The 21,288-nt window shown below is 52.9% G+C and overlaps 1 protein-coding gene across 3 annotated transcripts in view; it reads left to right on the top strand.

Moving 5' to 3' along the window:
* Window positions 1-520: 520 nt before the first annotated feature.
* The window catches only part of UNKL (unk like zinc finger), a 44,504-nt gene continuing 23,736 nt past the window's right edge, over window positions 521-21,288 (top strand). The window contains exons 1-8 of one of the 3 annotated variants that reach the window (XM_081133569.1): window positions 521-631; window positions 1,633-1,842; window positions 10,799-10,975; window positions 11,375-11,508; window positions 15,746-15,881; window positions 16,678-16,795; window positions 18,781-18,865; window positions 19,583-19,668. In XM_081133569.1, the coding sequence (XP_080989695.1) occupies window positions 555-631; window positions 1,633-1,842; window positions 10,799-10,975; window positions 11,375-11,508; window positions 15,746-15,881; window positions 16,678-16,795; window positions 18,781-18,865; window positions 19,583-19,668 (1,023 nt within the window). In that variant the 5' untranslated portion in view covers window positions 521-554. Of the gene's footprint in view, window positions 632-1,632; window positions 1,843-5,086; window positions 5,229-10,798; window positions 10,976-11,374; window positions 11,509-15,745; window positions 15,882-16,677; window positions 16,796-18,780; window positions 18,866-19,582; window positions 19,669-21,288 lie in introns of those variants that run through there. The other 2 variants (XM_081133570.1, XM_081133571.1) reach the window with 2 other exon arrangements.

The following is a 21,288-nucleotide window of genomic DNA, read 5'->3' as shown; positions in this document are numbered from 1 at the left end:
CCGCCTTCAGCCCGGAGCAACCCGACCCGTCCTTTCCAGCCTCAGCGCCCAGCACGGGCCGGGCCGGGCGGTGAACGAGTGAAGTGCGACTGAGCAACCTGTGCGAGCGGTTCCAACGCCGGGACCTGTTGGCTCATCTCCTGGGGCCCAGCTCGGGGTCGCCCAGGGCGAGCGGAGTGCGGGGGGCCGCAGCGGGCAGAAGGGGGTCCGTGAGAGTGCAGGATGGGGGTGCAGTTGGACCAAGGGCGCCCGCGAGGGTGGGGGCGCCGCTACGCACGAGAGATTCGGGAGTGGCAGCGGCCACGCGCCCGGGGTGTGTCCCTGGCGGGGCCGGGTCTGGGGTCCTCGAGGGTCCCCGCGAGACCTCAGCCGGCAGCTGGGTGGCGGCGGAGCTGCTCCTCCCCTCCAGGCGCCGGCCCGGGCCGCGGCGGGGGCCGGCCGGGTGGGCGTGGCCGGCCGGGCGAGGGGCGAAGGTGGGCTCGGCGCGGGGGGAGATCCGGAGGGGCGGGGGCGGGCCCGCGCGGCGCATGCGCGCTGCATTGTTTTGACTGAAAATGCCGTCTGTTTCGAAAGCGGCGGCGGCGGCGCTGAGCGGGTCCCCCCCGCAGACGGAGAAGCCGACCCACTACAGGTCAGTGTCCCGGCCGCGGCGGCGGCGACGGGATTGGGGCGGGGGCGGCCCTGTGAGCCCCTGGCCCGCGCCCCCGCGCCCCTGGGCCTGGATGCCACCGCCGGGTGCGGCCTGGGGCCCGGTGCCGCCCCCGTCCCCCGCCCCCCGCGCCATCCCCGGTCTCCACCGCTCGTGGCCTCCGCCGGCGCGGCGCCTGGGCTCGGGGCGGGTGGACCCCCCTCCCACCCGGGCTGCCACTGCCTGAGGTCGGTCGGGAGCGGGCTCCCGGGGTCTGGGGTGGCACCGGGGCTCGGGAGCTGGGGAACGCCCGGGGTTCCGGGGCCACGCGCCTCTGTTCGGAGGTCGGGGAACGGAGCCTGGGGTCGGGGAGGGGCGCGGAGAACGCGCCTGGGCTCCGGGATGTGGGACCGCGCCTGGGCTCCGTGGAGGGCGGCCATCGGGACTATGGCTGCCTCCGCCCGGGGTCGGGCGCCCCCGGGGTCTCGGTGTCGCGCCTGAAGTTGGGAGTCGCGCCGGTGGTCAGGATGGGGGGGGTATCCGTGGGGTCTGGAGGATAGCACCTGAGGGCTGGGAAACGCTCCCGGGCTCGGAGAGGGGAGGCGGCCGTCTGGGATCCTCTGGAGTCGGAGCGGCAGTCGCGCCTGGGGTCGGGGATGGGGACTGCGCCCGGGGTCGGAAACGGCACCTGGGCTTGGGGGCCGGCGCGCGCCTGGAGTTGCAGGGTCGGGTCTGTGGTCGGAATGGGGGGCTGTGCATGGGACCTGGGGGATGGCGCCTGAGATCCGGGAAACACGCCCGGGCTCAGGATGGGGGGAGGGTGTCTGAGGCCATTTGGACTCGGAAAGGGGGTTACACCTGGGGTGGAGTTGCCGTGGGCCCATGGGGTCAGGCCAACCCCCCGCCCTCCCGCCCCTCGCCCCCTGCCCCAACCCACGAGTCTCCGGCTGCCTGCTGGCGGCAGTGACGGCGGAAGCGACCCGCAACGCTGTTTGTCTTTTTAGGTATCTAAAGGAGTTTAGGACAGAGCAGTGCTCCCTGTTTGTGCAGCACAAGTGCACCCAGCACAGGCCATTTACCTGTTTCCATTGGCATTTCCTAAATCAGCGTCGGCGCAGACCGCTCCGCAGGCGCGACGGCACCTTCAACTACAGCCCAGACGTGTACTGCTCCAAGTACGACGAGGCCAGTGGCGTGTGCCCCGACGGCGACGAGTGAGTGTGTGTGTCTGTGTGTTGGGGGGCGTGGTGCCGGCCGTCAGGGGGCAGCACCTGCCGCTCTGCCCTTCCCCCCGGCCTTGCCTGTGGAGGGCAGACCACTGGTTATTTTCAGCACCTGGCTCAACCTGTACAGGGGATCTTGTCTTGACTCTGAAGTTTTTCCTGTGACCAGGACAGGTGGTGGGGCGCGGGGGCATTTTCCTATCTTTAGGCCAGTGTGAGAAGGACTGTGTGTGCCTCAGTAATAAACCTTGCATGGTACAAACCGAATTCCTTCACTTCCCACTTCTGATTGCTGCACAGTTCTCCAAATTTCTTGCATTAGGAGCGGCCCAAATGAAGTACAGCTTTTAGGTTTAGGACCATTTTTGTAGTTGTCTGTTGTTTTTATAAGAGAGCTCGTTAGAATATGTACTCACACTATGCAGCTATATCTGGAATGTCACCTGTTTTGCTGTTTATGTTTTTTTTTTAAAGACAATTTTATTTGCGGACTCTCATTTATGCAGCACTTTTTAAAGTTTAGGAAATCAAGGTTTTGTTTGGGTTGATTTTATTTTATTTTATTTTTTATTTTTTATAAGTTTCCTAATGGTGTTATGAACAGATGTCTTTATTTTGAAATACAGGCTGGGGCAAAAGGAGGTTTAGTTGTTCGTACACGAAATAACAGAGTTTATTCTTTTATTATTTTTTAAATCCTCACCTGAGGCCTTTTTCCCCATTGCTTTACAGAAAGAGTGGAAGTGGGCGCGAGAGAGAGAAACAACAATGTGAGAGAGACACATTGATTGGTTGCCTGCTGCCCTCGCCTGGCCGTGGGCTGGGGATCAAGCTTGCAACCAAGGTACATGTCCTTGGCCAGAGTCAAACCCAGGACCCTTTAGTCCACGGGCCAGTGCTCTGATCACTGAGCCAAACCTGCTAGGGCCAGAGTTTATTCTTGTGTTATTAATTATGAATTACTGTATTATCTTTCATACAAACAACTATAAACCTACTTTGCCCCACCCTATATATAGAATGGGAAAACAGAAAAGTACATTCAGCTTGTATACTCGTAGACAGAGATTGATAGGTAGTGGGAAGTTTTGCTTTTTTCCTGTGGCCTTTTTGATGCGGGTGGGGGTATCCATTCCTGCCAGGAGGTGGGGTGGCATCACTGTGCCCTAGGACCCTCTAAAAAGAGCAGCTTGTTCAGCTTCTGTCTAGAGGATCTGATCTAAGGGAGGTCTTCAGACTCCATCCCCTGATCCTCTGAAGGGAGATGATTCTCCAGGTATGTTCCCTTTTGAAAACAGTTTTCACCCTGCCACACAAGGAGACTAGACTGGTGTGAGTCTGTTTTCCTTCATTTTCCAAAATGCTTAGGCCAGGGAGTCCATTTTTAATCTGTGGTGATTTTATAAACTTTTTACAGTTACTGAAAGGTGTTCAGTTGAACACCAGCTAGTTACATAGTGTTAAGGCAGCTGAAGCCTGTTGAAATAATGTAGCCAGCTCCACCAGGTTAAGATTGTTATACTTCAGTGAAGTTTGAAAAGTGCCTTTTAAAATGCTTCTTGAGCCAATGTTTTCTGCAAATGGCTCTTCAAAAAGAGAGATGTTTTTGTCTAGCCGAGGCCTGGTATCAGGTCCCCCATTTCCCTTCATCATGTCAGTCGCCTCTCTGGACCTTGGGTCCTGAGTCGCCCTGCTGCTTGACCCTGGTGCGGGGATCTAGTCACCTGGCATGTCTGACCCCGCCCCAGAGTCCAGTATGGAGGAGTAAGTGGCAGTATTCACTGGTGATGCTTTTAATGCATGAAAGAAAAGCATGTTTTAACGTTGTTTTGGGCCCCAGAGACTGGATGTCCTGTTATTGATGCAGCCCCACTGCTGGACATGGGGGTGGGGTCCAATTCTTATGGGATATAGAGTTCTGCAATGAACACCTACCTGAAGCTGGTCATTTTAAGCTGGGCTCAAATAGTAATCAAGTGATACGCAATTGTTTATTATAAAATATTAAATAATATTAAAATAAAAAATATTAGTGTAGTCTAAATGGCATGCAGGTTATCACTGAGTAACAGGATGCATGGGAGGGAGATGCTTGTTTGACATTTTCTGTTTTGGATACATCCTGTGAACATCTATGCACAGTAAGAAAGTCACATGTCTCTTATTAAAGATTGTGTTTGTAACTTCTTTTGAGCACATGTGATGACTTGCTTCAGCCCTTTAGGATGAGTTTGACAGCCAGTAGTCTCCCCAGGGGATCTCTCCTTTTCGCTCATTTCCTGGGAGAGAGACTTTCCTTTCACCTAAAGATGGAATGCCCTGGAACTGGAAGATGGAATTGTCCTGTTGAATTACATATTCTGGTTCACAAAGAGTTGCTATGGAATTTGTAATTAGATACTACCTTTCAGAGCAAGGACAAGGTCTTCCTTTTATTTCAGTTCATTGGTTGTTGAAATTTTTATTTTAAGCATTTGGACCTATCAGCCTTTTATTTTAAAACATGAGTACGTATCAAAGAACAAAGACCAGTCAGGTAACAGAAGCAGTGAATGTTCTTGACACTGGCGGGGGGCACCATGGGGCTGAGCCTGGACAGGAGGGGATCGGGACTGCAGGAGGGTTGACATACCTGACATCACCCTCTTCCAGTGGCCCCTCCCTTGCTGTCACACCCCCCCCACCCTTTTTTGTTGGTGGGCAGTCACCCTCCCCCTCTCACCATCACCCCACCTCCCGTGATGCCACCCCCCCCATTCCCGCTGTCACCTCTGGGGAGGGGGACCGTCATCTCCCCCTCTCCATGGGCACCCCCTGCTGTCACCCCTTTTCCTTGGCAGGCAGGCAGTTACCCTTCCTCTTGCTCTCTCACCCCTTCTCCGATGACCCCTTTTCCTGCTGTCACTCCCTTTCACTGGAGGCGGTCAGTCTCCTGTGCTGTCACACACTCCGCTCCGTGGACATTCTCCCTGTCACCTCTGGGTGGTCTCCCGCTGTCATCCCTTTTCCTTGGCAGGCAGTCACCCTCTTACCCCCCCTTACCCCTCCGTCTGTGGCCTCCTCCGCTGTCACCCCCTTTCCGCCGCCGATGGTCGCCCCTTTGACCGGAGGGTGGGTCTGCGCCCGAGCCCCGCCGCGCTCCCATTCCCACCGCCCTTTGTTCTGGTGGACACGCCCCTTCCCCGGCGCGGGCCGCGATTGGCCGTCCGAGTCACGTGCGCCGCGCCGCGCCAACCCCGTGGGAACCGGCCTCCCCGCCTCCGGGTGTGCGGGTCCCCTGCTCTTCACGCGGAGGTGGCCGAGCGAACCGCTCCCGAGCCTGGGGCGGGGCCGGGCGCCACAGGGTCGGTGTTCGCACCTGGGCAGATCCCCCTCAGGTATTTCCTAGGCGGGGCTTGCAGGAAGGCGGCTTCGATTCGGAGGTGTCGGGGTTCCTGAAAGCTGCCCTGAGAGGCATCGGGTGCGGAGGGGCCTGGGCCCCCCGCTGCCCTGCTCCCCGCGGGGACGGAGAGTCCTCCGGGCTGGGCTCGGCGTTCGCACCACCTTGAACCCAGGTTTGGTCCGCACCTCCCGCCACAGGATACTCAATGCGCGTGCGCAGTTCTGAGTGCTGCTCGGGCGTTTACAGAGGCGGGTTCTCACATTTTAAAAGAAGGGGGGGGAAATGTTTAATTTTTTAAAGTCGAGTGTCTTAGGACCTGAGGCCTAGAAGTTCGCTCACTTCAGGGTGGTTATGAACTTGTTTAAACATTTTAGGAGCGCCTTCTGCTTGTGCTTTTGGGGTAAGGTGTAGAACAGTAGAGGGCAGGTGTAGAGCATTAGAGCATAATATTCAATAGCAGGGGCTACTTATCGACTAAATGAAAACACACCTTTTGGTTACAAGCTAACCAGCTTAAGAGAATTACAATTAGGTGACTGAGTTGGAACTGTAAGAGACCCATAAAAACATGTTAAAAGCACTGAGTGATTGCAGCACTTCGGTTCCTTCTGCTTTGGGTGAAGGGCTGGGAACAGAGATGGTGACCAGGAGGAAATGCCTGGCATGGGGAGATCAGGTGCCCCTTGGAGGGCAGTGGACAGATGGTTTCTGTCCCCAGGAGAGAATGGCAGCTCTGTGGGTGCAGAGGAAGGAGGTGCACTCGTTGCTGGAGCTGATGCTCCACCTTAGGGACTAATGAGGGGTCACTGTCTTGGCTCAGGAGTCCAGGGCAGCCCTTGGAAGCCACAGGCTGCAGGGCACAGGGCTGAACAGATGGACGTGGTCAACATGGGGAGTTACGTGGCAAAGCCCTGTTCCCAGTGTCTGAGGGGGAAGGCAACAGGTGACACTCTTCTCCATACAAGCTCCACCCTTTCACCGGTCCCCCACCCCCAACCTGGGGACCTCTGACCCTGCCCCTCCAGTTGTGTGCGGCACACAGGTCTTTCTCTCGCTCCTTTTCGAAACTCCTATCAGGCTGCTTGATTGTGTTCCATTTTGCACCTCAGTCATTTCTATGCAGTGTTCTGCTCTCCCACCTGTGCCTGAGCTTCAAGGAATGAGAGGGAGTCATCTTGAGTGTCCTTCTCAGCCCAGTGGGTCTCCTGGACCAGCCTCTGGACCAGTAGCATCACCTAGAAACTTGCCCTCCAGGTGGTTCTGACCCACATTCCAATGTGGGAGCCATGTCCAGGCCTGGTCTAGTTCACAGGCAGATGTTAATGTGCAGTGGGTTTGAGTGTGATGGCCACCTTTTCTCATATATAGAATGATCTTGGTGTGTAGTGGGTCTGAGTTTGGTGGGTCCACTTTTGTTTCAGGTGAGTTACTGGAGGGAAAGGGACAGTTTCAGGCTCTCCTGGAGCCTTAGGGATTGGGACAATGTGTTTTTGTTGTTGTTGCACTTCATTTATGCATTCATTCCCCCCCCCTCCAGTTTTAGAGAGCATGGGAGGGAGGGAGGGAGGGAGGGAGGGGGAGAGAGAGAAACATCCATGTGAGAATGTGAGAGACCCATCAATCGGTTGGCCCCACACACACACACCCTGACTGGGGCTGGGGAGTGAACCCACAACCTAGATGTGTTGGGATGACGCTCCAACCACCTAAGCTACTGGGCCAGGGCAGGCCTGGGGGTGATCTTGAACCCTTGGCGTGTCCCTCCCTGTTCCTTCCATCCTGGTTCAGTGGTTCCACAGCGTTGTGGTGGAGCTGTGTCCGATGTCCTGCATGTACCCCTGCACTGTGCCGTCATGGAGCCCTGTTTTAATTACACTGTTCAGGTCACTCATTGTTGTGGGCAAGTTTGAGAACCATGGATGTCACCCTGAATTTGGCGAGTGCTGAGGGCTGGCAGTGGCCCTGCCAGTCAGCACGGTGGCCCTGGGGATGGATTAGTGCACTCCTGCTGCAAGGAGGAATCTGTGCATCATGTTGGGCTGTCCCTTGGAGCCTCTTCCGCCTCTTCGCTGCCCCAGGAGGGGGCCTGGCTCTGTCCCTGGATATTCTCTGAGGTTTTTCCCTTTCACCTCTTCATTGTTCTTAAGGTGAGACCAATTCTTATTCAGTGTTCTCCCATATTTTAAGGTCAGTTCATGTTTTAACTCATGAAGGAGGTGGCGTGCTCCAAGTGAAATAGTAGTGCCTGTTTGGTGCTCAGTGCTGGGGAGCCAGAGGCCTTGGCCTGCCTCCAGTTACCATGGCAATGGTACTGGAGAAGAAACATGATGCTCAGAGCTACTCTGAGGGACCACTAGGAACCAAATGAAAGTTTAGATTTAACCTTAGAGAAATCGGGAGCCCTGTGCTGTGCCTGCTGCAGCTCTGCTGTTCTGGTCCCCTCTCCCCAGACTGTGGAATTCTCATGCTTAACTTCTAGTAGATGCATAAATAGTTCTGAAGATTGGAGTTGTTTTTTAAAATAGTGGGGCTTTCCTATTAGCTTAAGTAGTTTTACTTTATTTTTTATTATGATAAAATATGCATAATATAAAGTTTACCATCTTAGCTTTTTCAAGTGTATTGAGTCCATTCACATTGCAGCCACCATCACTACCCATCTCCAGAACTTTTCCATCTCCAAACTGAAATTCACTCCCCATTAAACAGTTGCTCCTCCTTCTGTAATTTTTGATGTAAGCAGATATATATATATTTTTTTGTTCCTCATCTTCCGATATAAACACCCATTTCTTAATGTTTTTCCCTCGCAATACCTCCTGGCTCCCCTTCCCTGGTTGTCCATATGGACCCTCCAGTTCCTCAGAGCGGCATTGAGCTCCCTGTTTATTCCAGGACTTTGGCTGTTTCCAGCCTTTGACGATGACACACAGTCCTGCAGTGATCGTGTTGTGGGGGCGTCTTTTTCTCTTTCTGCCAGCTGTCTCGGGGGGGTCTCTAGAGGTGGGATCACTAGGCAAGAACAAATGCACGTGCCGCCTTGTTAGGTATCAGCAGATTCCCCCCCAGAGGCCACTACGCTCTGCCTTCCTGCCCGCGGCTGTGCCTCTTCCCCAGCCCTGAGCTGGGGTCCTGCCCTGGAGCAGGGGGCCTTTCGTGCTAAGTGCCTCTCATTTTCTGTCTTGTAAATTCTTTGTTTGTTTCTCTAGTCCATTGTCCTGTGAATTCCTGGTCTCTCTATTTCTTCAAGTTCTTCATTAGTGACTTTAATCTGTATTATCTGTATGTGAAAAGGGGGGGTCCTGTGTTCTAGGTCAGGTTCCCTGGTGTGGCAGAGGGTCCTCCATGACATCTCAATCCCTGGGTACCAGAAACTGAGTTTCATATCAGTGCTGTCTGAGGACACAGGGAAGGGCTTGGAGGAGCTTGAAATATATGAAGTATATATAAGTATATAAAGTAAAGTATAACTTTATATTAGGAATTTTAGACAAGGGTGTGTCAATGCTTAATAGTAATTGTTCTAATATTTGATCATTTCACTTGTATCTTCCAAAAAATATTCCTTGAAACTCCTTGTCGGGAACACAAAGGAAACAGTTATCTTCTCTGTGGGCATGTAGAGTGCTGTATGCACACGTAATGTCTCCTTTTTCATATTTACATACATAGTGGTACAGTAATCATTCTTTGTTTAATAAGTTTTTTAATTGATTTTTAGAGAGAGAGGAAGGGAGAACAGGGGAGAGAGAGAAATGCTGATGTGAGAGAGAAACATCGATAGGCCGCCTTCTGCACGGCCCTGCCGGGGACTGAGCCCGCGCCCCCGGGCATGTGCTGTGGCCGGGAGTAGAGCTGGCAGCCCCTCAATGCACGGGAGGACACCCAACCAACGGAGCCACGCCACCCGGGGCATAATTTGCCGTTTTTAAGTGTACAGTTCAGCATTAATTACATTCACAGTGTTGTGCAACCATCATCACTATCTATTTCTAAATTCGTTTCATCACTGCGAACAGAAATTCTGTTCCCATCAAAGAGTCATTCCCCATCTCCCCTCCCCCAGCCCCTAGTAACCTCCTCTGCTTCCTGCCTCTGTGAATTTGGCTGTTTAGGGCCCTCATATAAGTGGGCAGGTAGTATTTGTCCTTTTGTGTCTGTCATCTCTCATTTAGCATGATGTTTTCAAGATTTCATTCATGGTGTAGCATGTGTCGGCACTTCATTCCTTTGTGGCTGAGCGATACTCCATTGTCTGGATGGACCACATTTTGCTTTTCTGTTCATCAGCTGATGGACATTTTGTCCGGCTTTAAGCTACTGTGGATCATGCTGCCATGATCGTGGTGCACAAATATCTCTGGCGATCCTTCACCCAGCTCTTCTGGGTGCGAACCTGCGCCCACAGCAGGCTTCTGATCTGACTTTTGCTTGGTTGGCTCCAGTAACCTGGGGACTTACCTGGCACTATGTGTCTGTCTCCCCTTGTGCTGTGCCCACCCCAGGTGCTCATTTAGGTCTGGGGTGATCTGTCTGCACTCTGAGCCTTCGTTTCCTCATCTTATAAGTAGGGGGGGTTAGACTGGATGATCACTAAGTTGTTTTTTATTTTAATTTTGGATCCTGTTGTGTGGCAAAGCACCACCCATCTGTGCATGGGGAGCCACACCCACAGGCCCTCCCAGCATCCAGGACCAGGTCCACAGCCTGCCGGACAGCAAGGTGGGAGTGGGCTTTCCCAAGCCTCACGTGGTGTTTCTGGTCATCACTGGAGGTGAGGGGCCTTGTCCTTTGATGTGGGGAATTGGAGCAGCTGGCCCCTGCCTTGACCCTCAGGCCACTCAAGGGGACATTGCCACATAGGACCTTTTGTGTCTACCCTTCCCCTCCTACTGTGTCTCTTGTCTGGGGGGGCTGACCTCGAGGCAGGCTAAGTCCCCATGTTGCACATGGACTGAAACCTTCTAAACCATCTCTACAGCTGCTGCTTCCCTTCGGCATGAGCCCATGTCACTGCTCGGGAAGCCGTGTGTGACACTGCCCCTTTTGTCCCTCCCCCCCATTCGCTTCTCTGCAGGCCTGTCTCCCACCCACGTCGTCCGCCAGCCGTGGCTAGGCTCCCGTGTTTCTCCCCAGGTTCCTTGCCTCCCCCCTTCGGGAGGTCCCTGAAGGTACCTGGATGGGGGATGGGAGAGGCCACCAACCCTTTGTTTGGTAATGCTTGTCAGGGAACGTGAATGACATAGCTGCGTCCTGGAGGTGAACCTTATTTTTCCACCCTTTATTCAAAAAATTATAAAGGATGGTTTTCAGGGAAATTCAGTGTTGTGTTTTTCTGCCATGGGCAATTGAGGGATTTGTGGGGGTCTGAGTGCCTTGGGGGAGGGTTCCAAATCAGGGACAGGTGCTCTGTCCAGTGATGTTAATCCCTCAGAGCAGATATTTGGGTGAAGGAAAAGAACCAGCTGCTGGCCAGGTGCTGATGAGAAGTGGAGCAGGTTGGCACTGAGGGCTGTGCCCAGGTCCTAAGGCCCAGATGGCGTGTGTCACCCCTCTGCTTTCCAGGTGTCCGTACCTGCATCGGACAACTGGAGACACAGAGCGCAAGTACCACCTGCGCTACTACAAGACAGGCACGTGCATCCACGAGACCGACGCCCGGGGCCACTGCGTGAAGAACGGGCTGCACTGCGCCTTCGCGCACGGCCCCCTGGACCTGCGGCCCCCCGTGTGCGACATCAGGTGAGTGGGGCGTCCTGCGCTGGCAGACGGGGAACCAGCTCACCTCCCCAGCGTTCCAGGCATCACTGGTCTTAAGCTGCTCTTTTTCTGGGTTTTGATTTTATTCTAATAAAGTTTCCTTCGTTCTGACTCGTGTGATGCGGGAGCTGACTGGGGTGAGGGAGATGAGCGAATCCTTACTCAACACAGCTCTGACATTATTAGGATTTGGGGCAAGACTGTCATCCCAGGACGGGTGTGCCTGAGGGACACAGGATGCCTACCCTGAACCCTCCAGGCAGCCAGCCTCTCCAGTGACACGCAGGGGGCTCCTTAAGTGACAGAACCAAGTGACTCTCTCACCTCTGGAAGGGCTTTGGACATAGCCAGAGCCATAATCGATGTGTTGTTTGGTCGTAGGGAGCTGCAGGCCCAGGAAGCCTTGCAGAACGGCCTGCTCGGCGGTGGGGATGGCATCCCCGATCTGCAGCCTGGGGTCTTGGCCAGCCAGGCCATGATTGAGAAGATCCTGGGCGAGGACCCCCGGTGGCAAGGTAACCCCATGGCCGCCACTGAGGGTGGGCAGGGGGAGCCCTCGTCGCTGTTTATAAAGTGGCCCCCTCAGTGGACCTCATCACCCTCATGTATAGGTCTGATGGGGAAACTGAGGCTCACTGAGTTGAGTACTTTACCCTCTGTCCCGGGGGGTGTGGGGACTGAGGGGGTCTGAACCCAGGCATCTCTGAACCTTCCCACCACGGCTTCTCAGGGTGGCGGGGGAGATTGCACAGCTGGCGCAGCTCCTTCCCAGATATCCCCTCCCAGAGCCAGGCTGCTGTTCATGTCGCTCCCTACACCTGCCCTGTGGGCTTCCAGGTGACCCTCGGATCAGCAGCCTTAGGTCCCTGGGGGATTATTTGAAATATGGCCACATCCCTTGGGGCTGTGGGGCCTTGTCCCTGGCAGCCACCACAGATGATGGCAATGGGCAGTGAAGATTTTTTTTTAAATTGTGGTAAAATGCACATAACATAAATTTGTCATTTTAAGCTTTTTAAAGTGAGCATTTCAGCCCTGGCCAATGTGGATAAGTGGTTAGAGCTTCAGCCCGCACACCAGAGGATCGTGGGTTCAATTCCCAGCCAACGGCACGTACCTGGGTTGCAGGTGCAGTTCCAGGCCCCGGTCTGGACGCATGCGGGAGGCAACCAATTGGTGTGTTTTTCTCACATCACTGTTTCCCTTCCTCGCTCTCTCCCTTCTCCCTCCCACTCTCTCTAAAAAAGAAAAAAATCAATGGGAAAAATATCCTCAGGTGAGAATTAACAACAGAAAGTGAGCAATTCATTCACATTTATTCCATTCCCCATGTTGTGTGACCACCACCACTATCTAGTTCCAGAACATTTCCATCACCCTGGGCGGAAATCTCTTACCCAGTAAGCAGTCCCTCCCCTGGTCCCTGGCACGCACTAGTGTGCATTCTGTCTCTATGGATTTGCCTATTCTGGATTATTCCAAAGAGCCATGAAGTTTTAAGAAAATTCCTCTAAGAAATGATGTTTCTCCTCCAACTGCCTTCGTTGACTTTCACGTGCACAAACAATGCTTTAAACTATAGTTGTTTGAGCAGTGGAATCTCTTACAAATGCCTTTCCTCTGCTCCCAGAATGTCTGTGCTGGGGCTGCGGTGCCAGGGATAAATTAATAAAGGTGATTGCTCAGGCCTTTCCAGGTTCCCCTCCCACCTCCTGCCTCCCCCGCTCTGGCCATGGGACTGTGTGTGGCACCTGCGTGGCCAGCATCTGGGACTCAGGACTGGGCCCCCAGCTGGAGCAATACTGAGGACCATGGCCTTTGGCCTCATCTGGGATGTGGAGGGGGGCCCAGGGACCCAATTCCAAGTTTCAGGGGGACAAACTTGTGCTGTTGTGCCTGCAGCTCCCTGCTTGCCAGTGCCAAGGATAAGTGCTTCACTTGGGATTTTTTTGGTTTTCTGGAAAATGCCTTGGAGAATGTTCCATTTCTTGTTTTCCAGCTGGTAGGCCTCCCTGGTCGGAAGATCCCACACATGCACCTCCATAAAGCCGGTGCTCTGGTTCACAGCGCAGGTGTGGGCAGAGGTCCCTGTTCCACCATCAGGGGCTGAGCATGAGGAAGGAAAGTGGGAGGAGGTGATGGGCAGGTGGGGGCTTGAGCCTTCGTAGGGTCTTACAGGATAACCCTCAGTGCCTGCACCTGGATTTGGGTCAGGAGTGTCTGTCTATCCCAGGCGCTCTGGCTTCCGTTTTCCTAGTGCTCTAGGTAACACTAGGGGGGCTGAAACCCACTTTCTTTTTCAGAAGAGCTATTTCAGACTGTTTCCACGTTTTTGTGGTTTTTTGTTTGTTTTTAAAGTTTTATTGATTTTAGAGAGAGAGGAAGGGAGAGAGAGAGAAACATGGATGTAAGAGAGAAACATGGATCAGTTGTCTCACCCCAACTGGGGATCAAACCCTCGACCAGGGTGTGTGCCCTGACCAGGAATCGAGCCCACGACCTTTTGGTATATAGGACAGTGCTCCAACCAACTGAGCCACACAGGCCAGGGCACCACACTTCTATGTTTTATCTGTAAATGGTGGTTTAGATTGTTAATTAGTAGATTTTATTTTTAGGGAGGTTTTAGGTTTACAGAAAAATTGCACTTGCCCGGACAGTACAGAGTTTCCGTATCCCCCATCCTGCAGTGATGTACATTTGTTACAGTTGATGAACCAAGATTTCTACATTATTAGTAATCTCTAAAGTAATTATTAATTACTTTAGGGTTAGGCCTGGTGCTGTGCATTCTCTGGGTTTGGACAAATGTATAATGGCGTGTGTCTGCCATCGTAGCATCACACAGAGTAGTATCACAGCCCTAAAAATGTTCTGTTCTCAGCCTGCTCGCCCCTTTCCCCCCCCAGCCCCTGGAGACCACTGATCTTTCCTCCACTGTTTTGTCTCCAAAGTTTTGCCTTTTCCAGAATGTCATATAGTTGGCATCATCCGGGGTGCAGCCTTTTCAGACCGGCTCCTTTCACTTAGTGCCGTGAATTCAGGGTTCCTCCATGTCTTTTCATAGTTGGTAGCTCATTTCTTTTTATCACTGAATAATGTTCCTTCATGTGGATGGCCTGTGGTTTATTTATCCATTCACCTACTGAAGGACATCTGTGAGCCTCTGTTTCTCACAGTCATTGCCACGCAGCTCATTTCTGTGCATTTTGTGTCACTTAGCACAGGACCTCGTATTTCTTTCAGGCACTCGGTCAATACTTGTGAATAAATGTCTTACAATTTTTATTTTATTTTATTTTTTAATATATCTTTATTGATTTCAGAGAGAGGAAAGGAGAGGGAGAGAGAGAGAGATAGAAACATCAATGATGAGAGAATCATTGATCGAGCCCACAACCCGGGCATGTGCCCTGACCAGGAATCAAACCCCGATCTCCTGGATTGTAGGTTGATGCTCAACAGCTGAGCCACGCCCGGCCGGGCCAATTTTTTTCTTAAAATCAGCTTTCTTGGTGCCCAAACCCGTTTTGTTCTCCTATGCCCTGCGGTGTGGCTCACCTCACTGGTCATGTGGGAAGTTATTTGAAGCTGGATTTGGCGTGGGCAGGTGGTGTGGTCACGAAGCCTGCGCTGTGCACTGCGGGCAGGGCTGTCCCTCCCTCCTGCCGGTTCCTCAGCCAGCGGTGTTTAGCCCACTGAGCAGATGTGCTTATAAACAACAGCATATTAAGAAGTAAGTTGGTAGTTACAGAACAGTCGTGGATGTCAGTTAGCACAGCATAGGGGATATAGTCAATAATATTGTACTAACTATGTATGATGCCAGGTGGGCTACTAGACTTATTTGGGGAGTCACTTCGTAAGTTGTATAAATGTCTAAGCGGTGCTGTACACTGACCTAAAATAATATTGAATGTCAACTGTAATTGAAATAAAACCCAGCGTGTGTAATAAGATGTCAGTTATTAACCAGCCTGAAGAGTGGAGAGGAGTTTTAGGAATTCTCTCCTTTTAGTGCTTTTAAATGACCCTCGTGGCTTTCGTGTATTTTTGCTTTGAGATAAAACTCAAGATACATGAAATCATTTAAAAAACAGACTTTAGTTTTCAGAGGAGTTTGAGGCTTCACCTGAGTGGAGGTACAGAGAGTCCCCATAGACTGTGCCTCCATATGCCCAGCGTCCCCGCTGCGGTGGTCACCTGGTACAATCTTGAACCTATATCAACACATCATTACCCAACGTCCATCGTTTACGCCAGGGTTAAAATGAACCATTTTAAAGTGTGCATTTCAGTGGTTTTAGTATATTCAGATATGCAGCCGCCACCTTTATCTGCTTCTAAAACTATCTAGGTTCCCCAAAGAAGCCCCAGACCCATCATCAGTCACCCCCATGCTCCCCTCCCCCAGCGCCTGGCAGCCACTTGTGTACTTTCTGTCTGTGGACTCGCCTATTCTCCCTATTTCCTATAAATGGGATCACAGAGTATGTGGTCTTTTGTGTCCAGCCTCTCTCGCTGAGCATAATGGTTTCGAGGTCCACCCAACATAGTAGCGCGTGTCAGTGCTTCGTCCCTGTTTACGGCTGCGTAATACTCCTCTCTGTGGCTGGAGCACACTGTGCGCATTCGTCTGTGGGCGGACACTGGGGCTGTTTATCCTTTCGGCTACATCACTAGTGCTGCTGTGGGCACGCATGTACTGTGAGCACGTGTGTATTCGTGTCTGTGTGGACCCCTGTTTTCCAGACACCAACTTCGTGCTGGGCAGCTACAAGACCGAGCAGTGCCCGAAGCCACCCCGCCTCTGTCGCCAGGGCTATGCGTGTCCCCACTACCACAACAGCAGGGACAGACGGCGGAACCCCAGGAGGTTCCAGTATAGGTGAGCCCCGGGGACCACAGGCACCTGGGCCTCGACCTCCCTCCTCCTCAGGCCCTGAGCTCTGTGTCCAGCTCCACTCACCTGATGCCGCCTCCCTTGCCCGAGGGCACCGCTGTCTCAGGTGGAGACTTGGTTTCTCACAGTCATTGTTCTTTCTCTGAGTCATTTCAGAGTCAAGAACAGAGAACCTAAATTAGTCTCTAAGGTTTAGTGACCAGATATTAGCTTGAGAAGGTAAAGTGAATTTATTGCATATGGAAGGGCTAAAAAATGAAAATAAAACTAACCAAGAAAACAAAAAGCCTTATTTACCACTGGTAGTATTTTTTTTTCTCTCTAAAACCAAATAAGCTGCCAAGTACATGAAAAACAGAGGATTTTGGTTAGAATTTTTGTATTGTAGGGGAAAGGCCTCACATCCAATTTTGAAACAACTTCAAGAAAAGATGGGCTGTGGGCCCAGACTTGTCTCCTCCTGGCTTCAGGTCTGGCTGCTTCTCCAAGATGCTTTTCATGTCAGCATCAGTAGCCCTGACTTAGATTCCCTTTAATTTTTGTGGAAAATAATCACGGGACTCCCGAGTACTTTCCGGGCTCAGATGGCACTTACCCTGCTCTTGCCTGTCCTCAGAAGGAAAGGATTGGTTCTTCCAGGGCCCGTTTGCCCGTGGCCCTTTGTGGCATCGGTGCGCCTTTCTGAGAGGTGAGCCCGGTGGTAGGTGGCTGGACCAACACCCAAGGCACTCAGAAAGGACGTCTCTGCTAGTGACCTCTGTGACTCCCCCTTGTCCCCCAGGTCCACTCCGTGCCCCAGCGTGAAGCACGGCGATGAGTGGGGTGAGCCCTCAAGGTGTGACAGTGGGGACAGCTGTCAGTACTGCCATTCGCGCACGGAGCAGCAGTTCCACCCTGAGGTACGAGCGGGCAGGCGGGTCAGCATCGCTCGCAGCCTGGGAGAGGGTGGGTCCGGGTGACTGTCCTCTTTGCTGTGTGTGGGGGTCCCTAAGTCCACCCTCAGGCCCAGTGACTCTCTAGAGGGACTCACAGGCCCGCAGCTATGGTTCATTACGCTGTAGGGGCAGAGGTTGCAGTCAGCAAAGGGCAGGGTCCCGAGCGGGGCAGGGTCCCAGGGAGACCAGGCATCAACTTCCAGCTGTCCCTTCCCCGTGAATGACGGACAGCACTCACTTCTCCTAGAGACCATGTGTGACAGCACAGACTGTTGCCAACCAGGGAAGTCACCTGAGCCTTGGTGGCTGGGTTTTTGTTTTTTTTTAATCCTACGTAAGGATATTTTTTCCATTGCTTTTCAGAGAGAGTGGGGGGGAGGGGAGGGAGATACATCGATGTGAGAGAGAAACATCAATTGGTTGCCGCCAGCATGAGCCCCAACAGGGCCGGGGATCGAGCCTGCAGCCGAGGCACGTGCCCTTGGTCAGAATCGAACCCGGGACCCTTCAGTCTGAGGGCCGACGCTCTCACCACTGAGCCAAACCGGCCAGGGCTGATGCTCTTCTTTTTATACAGATCGTGTAGGTGCAGAATTAGGACTTAACACTGCTGGACACCAGTGAATTTTTACTTAACTGTGTTTGTTGTCAGTGTTGTGACTTAATAGAAAAGAAAAAAGTGAATTGATGGTGCCCTTGGGGCACTCGCACCTGGTTTTATTTTAGACCTGCCGGTTGTGTTTGTAGCCACATGGATGTGAGCATGTCCTGTGTCACTCACCATTTGCCATCTGGGTTTTTTTTGTGTTTTTTTTTTAATATATAAGGGAGAGGGAGACAGAGAGAGAGAAACATCAATGATGAGAGAGTCATTGATCGGCTGCCTTCTTCACTGCCCCGACTGAGGATCGAGCCGCAACCCGGGCATGTGCCCTGACTGGGGATCGAACCCCGCTCTCCTGGATCCTAGGTTGATGCTCAACCGCTGAGCCTCGCCTGGCTGGCTGCCATCTGTTTTCACACATACACCTTGGTGCATACGTTACGTTTGTTCACTCGCAAGCAAGACAAAACTCAGAATAGTGAACACGCCTTCCCCAGGGGCTCCTTGAACACTAGCATGCCGAGCGCTGTGTGCACTAGGGGCTGTCCTGGGCGTGAAAGCAGGTGCCAGAGTGAGAGAGTGCATGGCTGTGCCGAATGAGGCACCCCGAGCTCTGGGAAGGGGTGGGTCCCTCATCCAAAGGATTGTGATTGTGTTTCGTTTCTTGAAAGTGTGTTCTGTTGAGATTCTGTGCTTTAAAATGCACATAAAATGACATTTAGCCTCCTGATATTTTTAGTATATTTGAGATCCTTTGAAATAGTTTTTGTTGGTGTGGCTGCCTAGGGGACAGTTGAGGAGTCAAGGGGACTGAACGGCACCGAAGGCAGGGAAGACAGGAGGGGTGGTGTCTATTTGGGATCTGGGCAGGAGTGCAGAGACCCTGCCTTGGCAAGGCCCACGAGGGGGGCCTTAAGGTTGGTCTGTTTTTCCTGGGTGTGCTGCGGGACCAGACCCCATTGTTGTTGACAGGAGACAAGAGTATCTTTGACCCAAATGAAGTGGATCAGTTCTGGTTATAGAGTGGACACATGTTCATTTAATAGATACATCTTGAGCACCTGCTGTGTACCAGGGACTGAATCAGGTGCATCTTTCAGAAAATGCCAAGTGTGTGATTTCAAGGACACGCTGCAGGCACTCGTTCCCCGGGCCGCTGTGCGTAGGAGGGATTTGGGGACTCGGGGCCTGCAGGGGAGGGGCCACGTCCACATCCCTCTTTTCAGAAGACCCCAGTTGTGATTGGGAGCTTAGGTCTCTCCATTGTGGTGCATCCTCTCTCAGCTTCCCACAGGAACCCATTTCCAATCTAGCCTTTCCATTTTACTTTATTTTTGTTTCCTAGATCTACAAATCTACAAAGTGCAACGACATGCGCCAAACCGGCTACTGCCCTCGGGGTCCTTTCTGTGCCTTTGCACACGTGGAAAGTAAGTACCCAACTCCCAGCAGGCTCCAGCTTGGCCTCTGTAGACCCATCAAGTGAGACGGCCCACAGGCGCTCACCAGACTTTCTGTTCACCCGGAGGAGGCTTTGAGGATAGGGGAGCAGGTGGGAGCACCGACATGCCTTTTAGGGTCCCTGAGGTGGGACGGGTTACGGGCTGGGCCTTGTGGGGCCCAGAGAGGCCCTGCCCTCCAGGTGTTCTGGGGTCCTGAGCTCAGTGGCTAGGCACTAGCATAGGTTATTTTTTGTGTGAGGGGGGTTAATTTTGATGGCCAGATGGGCCCATAAAACATTCCGAAAGACAGAAGCAAATCTCAGTGGCAAGAACACTCATGCAGACTTGGCCTTTGCTCAGTGTTTCTCGGGGCTTCCTCTTAAAAGCTTTCAAGTTAGGGTTCCAGTTTTGTTGCCAACTCCAATTTTACTGTCTGTTTTTTCTTTTAATGGGGAGGGTGGCTGTTCTTACTGAAATTTTACATTGTTTTCTGATCTTCAAATCATTCGAGTCTCACACCTAAGACTGGAGGGCCATGTTGCCCTGACGGCTCACGTGGTGTTTCGGATGTCCTCTCTCCCCACCACTAGGGAAGGCTGTTGTCATGAGACCAGTGCAGGCTCTTTCCCTAATTGTAGGGGATCCTTTGACCAAAGACCCCTGCAGCTAGCAGCCGCTCAAAGCCTGCTTCCCCTTTTCCTCCAGAGAGCCTGGGAATGGCCAACGACTGGAGCTGCCGAGACCTCACCCCCACCAGCAGCTGCACGGCCAACAGTGGCCCACCTGGAAACGTAAGTAGGCTGCGTCCTGAGGAGGGTGCCTGGTGGGTGACCTGCTCTGTCCTTTGCTTTTTAACCAAACTGTAAGGGGCAGATGGTTGTGATTTCTGGGTAATTATTTCTGAAGACAGTCTGCCTTTGGGCTGGTGGCTCCTAAGAGACTCTAGAAGAGTCTTGGCTGAGTTCTGGCTTGGGCCTTGCCATGTGCCAGACACTCACATATTAGCCGCTCATGAAGGCACAGTCTTGGGCTGACCATAAACAAAGGACCCCAAGTCTAGGTGGGGTCCTCTCAGGGCTCTCTGCCACCGGGGAGGGGAGATGCTGGCTGGGGCAGGCTGAGGGCTAGTGTGGGCAGGTCCCTGATAGTGAGCCCTCCCAAGGGTCGCAGGCAGGGTGTTTCTGGAGGTTTTCAGGGGCAGTGAGAGACTGGGAGATCACTTCTGGGAGCTGGTGGCCCTGATGGATTCGCACCCTCATGTCGTTGAGGACACAGTGAGATGGTGGGGATAGGGTTCAGACCTTGTGTCCTGCCCTCACTGATGAGGTAGTGGCTCCTTGTGTATGCCTTTACTCGGAGTATTTTGAGAGGGCAGGGGCGACCCCCTTCCTCAGGTGAGCTCAGTGACTTTGGTGCATGAGTGTTTTCATTTGTCCTGTTGGAGTCACCAAGAAAGTAGCCATCTGGCTGAATTCCTTCAGTCCAGCAGAGAGCTGGGCTGCTCTTGTAGGCGAGCCCTTCCCCCTCTCCGGGGTCAGGCCTTGCAGTTAGAGTCCGGGGGTCTCGGAGCCCCTCTAGCACTAAGGAAGGGCTCCACCTGGATTTGCTACCTCACGGGCCCTCAGTTACACTGGGGAGAGACTCACATATGCAACTCATCATTTTAAAGTGAACAGTGCATCTTGTGCATTCAGAGCGTATGGCCACTGCCTCTCTAGCTGGGCTTGGCACTGGTCAGTTGTCGTTCCATGAGACAGTTCACATGGGCCCGAGGGCTGGGCGTGCAAGTTGGGGAAGGCAGAGTCCTCTAAGAGTGTTCATTAAACAGATCCAAGCAAACTGTTTCAGTATAAATACCAAGACTTCCAGTGACTGAGGCATGGAAATTGGCCAATTCTTCTGGGTGACATCGTCAGGAGATAGGTGAATGACTTTCAAGCATGTAGGAAAACACGTAGGGCTTTAAGGTGCTTGGGGTTACCTCTGGCCACCTTTTTGGGCTCAGCTACCAGGTGGGGGGGCATTTGGTTTCCATAGTGATCCTAAGGGAACAGATTGGTTGGGACACTTGAAGAGTGTCAAACCTCAGTGTGGATCTTGATGTCCCAGAGAAGCTGTTTCATGGGGGGCAGCTTCCCTTTACAGTTTTTCTGAACCTCAGTCACCTTTGATAGCCGTACCCACAGCACCCTGCCTAGGGGCAAACCACCACTCTCATTGCCATCCCTTCTGCCTGGATGTTCCACATACAGTTAGGGGACAGCCTGGGCACCTGTTGGCGAAAGTACCTGTGTAATGGGGAGTTGCTGACCAAGAGCATGAGCTGCCCCCACCCCCCAGTAGCCTGAAGGCACAGGGCAGGGATAGCGGGAGAGGGGCCTGGACGATGGGTTGCGGTTCCACTGCTGGGA

Source organism: Miniopterus schreibersii (genome assembly GCF_964146895.1).
Source record: "Miniopterus schreibersii genome assembly, chromosome: 3".
NCBI lineage: Eukaryota > Metazoa > Chordata > Mammalia > Chiroptera > Miniopteridae > Miniopterus > Miniopterus schreibersii.
Note: the sequence above shows the minus strand (reverse complement) of the source record. Positions and strands in the feature narration are given on the sequence as shown.